The sequence below is a fragment of the Malurus melanocephalus genome, unplaced genomic scaffold, assembly GCF_030028575.1.
Source record: "Malurus melanocephalus ecotype Western Australia unplaced genomic scaffold, MMel_1.1 scaffold_3367, whole genome shotgun sequence".
Lineage (NCBI taxonomy): Eukaryota > Metazoa > Chordata > Aves > Passeriformes > Maluridae > Malurus > Malurus melanocephalus.
This window is the reverse complement of record NW_026626599.1, coordinates 5,560-7,889: the sequence shown is the minus strand read 5'-3', so window position 1 is coordinate 7,889 and position 2,330 is coordinate 5,560. Positions and strand designations below refer to the sequence as shown.

General features: G+C 64.7%; 1 protein-coding gene across 1 annotated transcript in view; it reads left to right on the top strand.

Moving 5' to 3' along the window:
* The first annotated feature begins 2,138 nt into the window (after positions 1 to 2,138).
* The window catches only part of BSCL2 (BSCL2 lipid droplet biogenesis associated, seipin), a 5,408-nt gene continuing 5,216 nt past the window's right edge, over positions 2,139 to 2,330 (top strand). Inside the window, exon 1 of the mRNA XM_057389068.1 lies at positions 2,139 to 2,327. Coding sequence (XP_057245051.1) covers positions 2,139 to 2,327 — 189 coding nt within the window. The remainder of the gene's footprint in view (positions 2,328 to 2,330) is intronic.

Sequence of the window (2,330 nt, the reverse complement as noted above, 5' to 3'; positions counted from 1 at the left end):
GGTTCTCCCCCTCTCCCCTCCCCCCGTGACCTCTCCCCCGTTCCCGTTCTGTTCCCGCAGCTCCGCCCCGCCCATGGGGTTCGCTCCGGTTCCGCCTCCGCCTCCGCCTCGGGCTCCGTCTCCGCTCTCCGGTCCCGTTCCCGGGGCTCCCGTTCCCTCTCCCGGTTCAATTCCCTCTCCCGTTCCCTCTCCGCTCTCCGGTCCCGTTCCCGGGGCTCCCGGTCCCTCTCCCGGTTCAGTTCCCACTCCCGTTCCCTCTCCCGTTCCCGTTCCCGCTCCGGTTCCCTCTCCCGGTTCCATTCCCGTTTCCATCCCCTCTCCCCCCGTTCCCGTTCCCGTTCCCGGCGCTCCCGTTCTCTCTCCCGGTTCCATTCCCATTCCCTCTCCCTCTCCCGCTCCGTTTCTCGCTCCCTCTTCGGTTCCCGGTCCCGTTCCCTCTCCCGTCCCCTCTCCCATCTCCATCTCCTCTCCCGTTCCCGTTCCCTTTTCCGTTCCCTCTCCCTCTCCCTCTCCCGTTCCTGTTCCGGTTCTCTCTCCCGTTTCCATTCCCGGTCCCGGTCCCGTTCTCTCTCCCGCTCCTCCCTCTCCCTCTCCCGGTTCTATTCCCGTTCCCTCTCCCTCTCCTTCTCCCGGTCCCTCTCCCGGTTCTGTTCCCGTTCCCGTTCTCTCTCCGGTCCCCATTCCCATCCCCGTTCCCGTTCCCTCTCCCATTTCCATCCCCATTCCCTCTTCCGTTCCCTCTCCCTCTCCGGTTCCCTCTCCCGTTCCCGTTCCTGTTCCCGGTCCCGGTCTCTCTCCCTCTCACTCTCCCATCCCCATTCCCATTCCCGTYCCCTCTCCAGGTTCCATCCCCTCTCCCGGTCCCGTTTTCTCTCCCATCTCCATTCCCTCTCCGGTTCCAGTTCCCTCTCCCGTTCCCATTTCTATTCCCTCTCCCGGTCCCGGTCCTGTTCTCTCTCCCTCTCCTCCCTCTCCCTCTCCCGGTTCTATTCCCGGTCCCGTTCTTTCTCCCGTCCCCTCTCCCATCTCCATTCCCTCTCCCGGTCCCTCTCCCGTTCCCGTTCCCTTTTCCGGTCCCTCTCCTTCTCCCTCTCCTTCTCCCGGTTCTATCCCCGTTCCCGTTCTCTTTCCCGGTCCCGTTCTCTTTCCCGCTCCTCCCTCTCCCTCTCTCTCTCCCTCTCCCGGTTCTATTCCCGGTCCCGTTCTCTTTCCGGTCCCCATTCCCATTCCCGTTCCCGTTCCCTCTCCCGGTTCCATTCCCATTCCCATTCCCGGTTCTATTCCCGTTTCCGTCCCCTCTCCCGTTCCCGGTCCCTCTCCCGCTCCTCCCTCTCCCTCTCCCGGTTCTATTCCCATTCCCGTCCCCTCTCCCGTTCCCGGTCCCATTCTCTCTCCCTCTCCCTCTTCCTCTCCCGGTTCCATCCCCTTTTCCGTTCCGGTTCCCGTTCCCGGTCCCGGTCCCATTCCCTCCCCCTCTCCCTCTCCCGGTTCTATTCCCGGTCCCGTTTCCTCTCCCGTTCCCGGTCCCTCTCCCGCTCCTCCCTCTCCCTCTCCCGGTCCCATTTCTATTCCCTCTCCCGTTCCCGTTCCCGTTCCCAGTCCCGGTCCTGTTCTCTCTCCCTCTCCCGGTTCTATTTCCGTTCCCATTCCCGTTCCCTCTCCCCTTCCCGTTCTCTCTCCTTCTCTCTCTCCCGGTCCCGGTCCCGGTCTCGCTCCCTCTCCCTCTCCCTCTCCGGCTCCCTCTCCCGTTCCCATTTCTATTCCCTCTCCCGTTCCCGTTCCCGGTCCCATTCTCTCTCCCTCTCCTCCCTCTCCCTCTCCCGGTTCCATCCCCTCTCCCAGTCCCTCTCCCGTTCCCGTTCCTTTTTCCGGTCCCGGTCCCATTCTCTCTCCCGGTTCTATTCCCGTTCTCTCTCCCGTCCTCTCTCCCGTCCCCGTTCCCGGTCCCGGTCCCATTCCCATTCCCGGTCCCGTTCCCTTTTCCGTTCCCTCTCCCGGTCCCGTTTCCTCTCCCTCTCCCTTTCCCGGTTCTATTCCCGTTCCCAGTCCCGTTCCCGGTACCTCTCCCGGAGCCGGTCCCGGTCCCTCTCCTTTTCCCGGTTCTATTCCCGTTCCCGGTCCCTCCCGTTCTCTCCGGGATGGTCCCCTCCCCCTCCCCCTCCCCGTTCCCCTCCCCGTTCCCGTTCCCCTCTTGGGGCTCCCGTTTGGGCCGGGGCGCTCGCCGGGCGCTGCTCCGGGGGGCTCTGGGGCTCAGTTTGGGCCTTTTGCTGCTTTGGGCGGCGCTTTTCCTCTACGGCTCCTTCTACTGGGCCTATCTGCCCGCGGCCGCC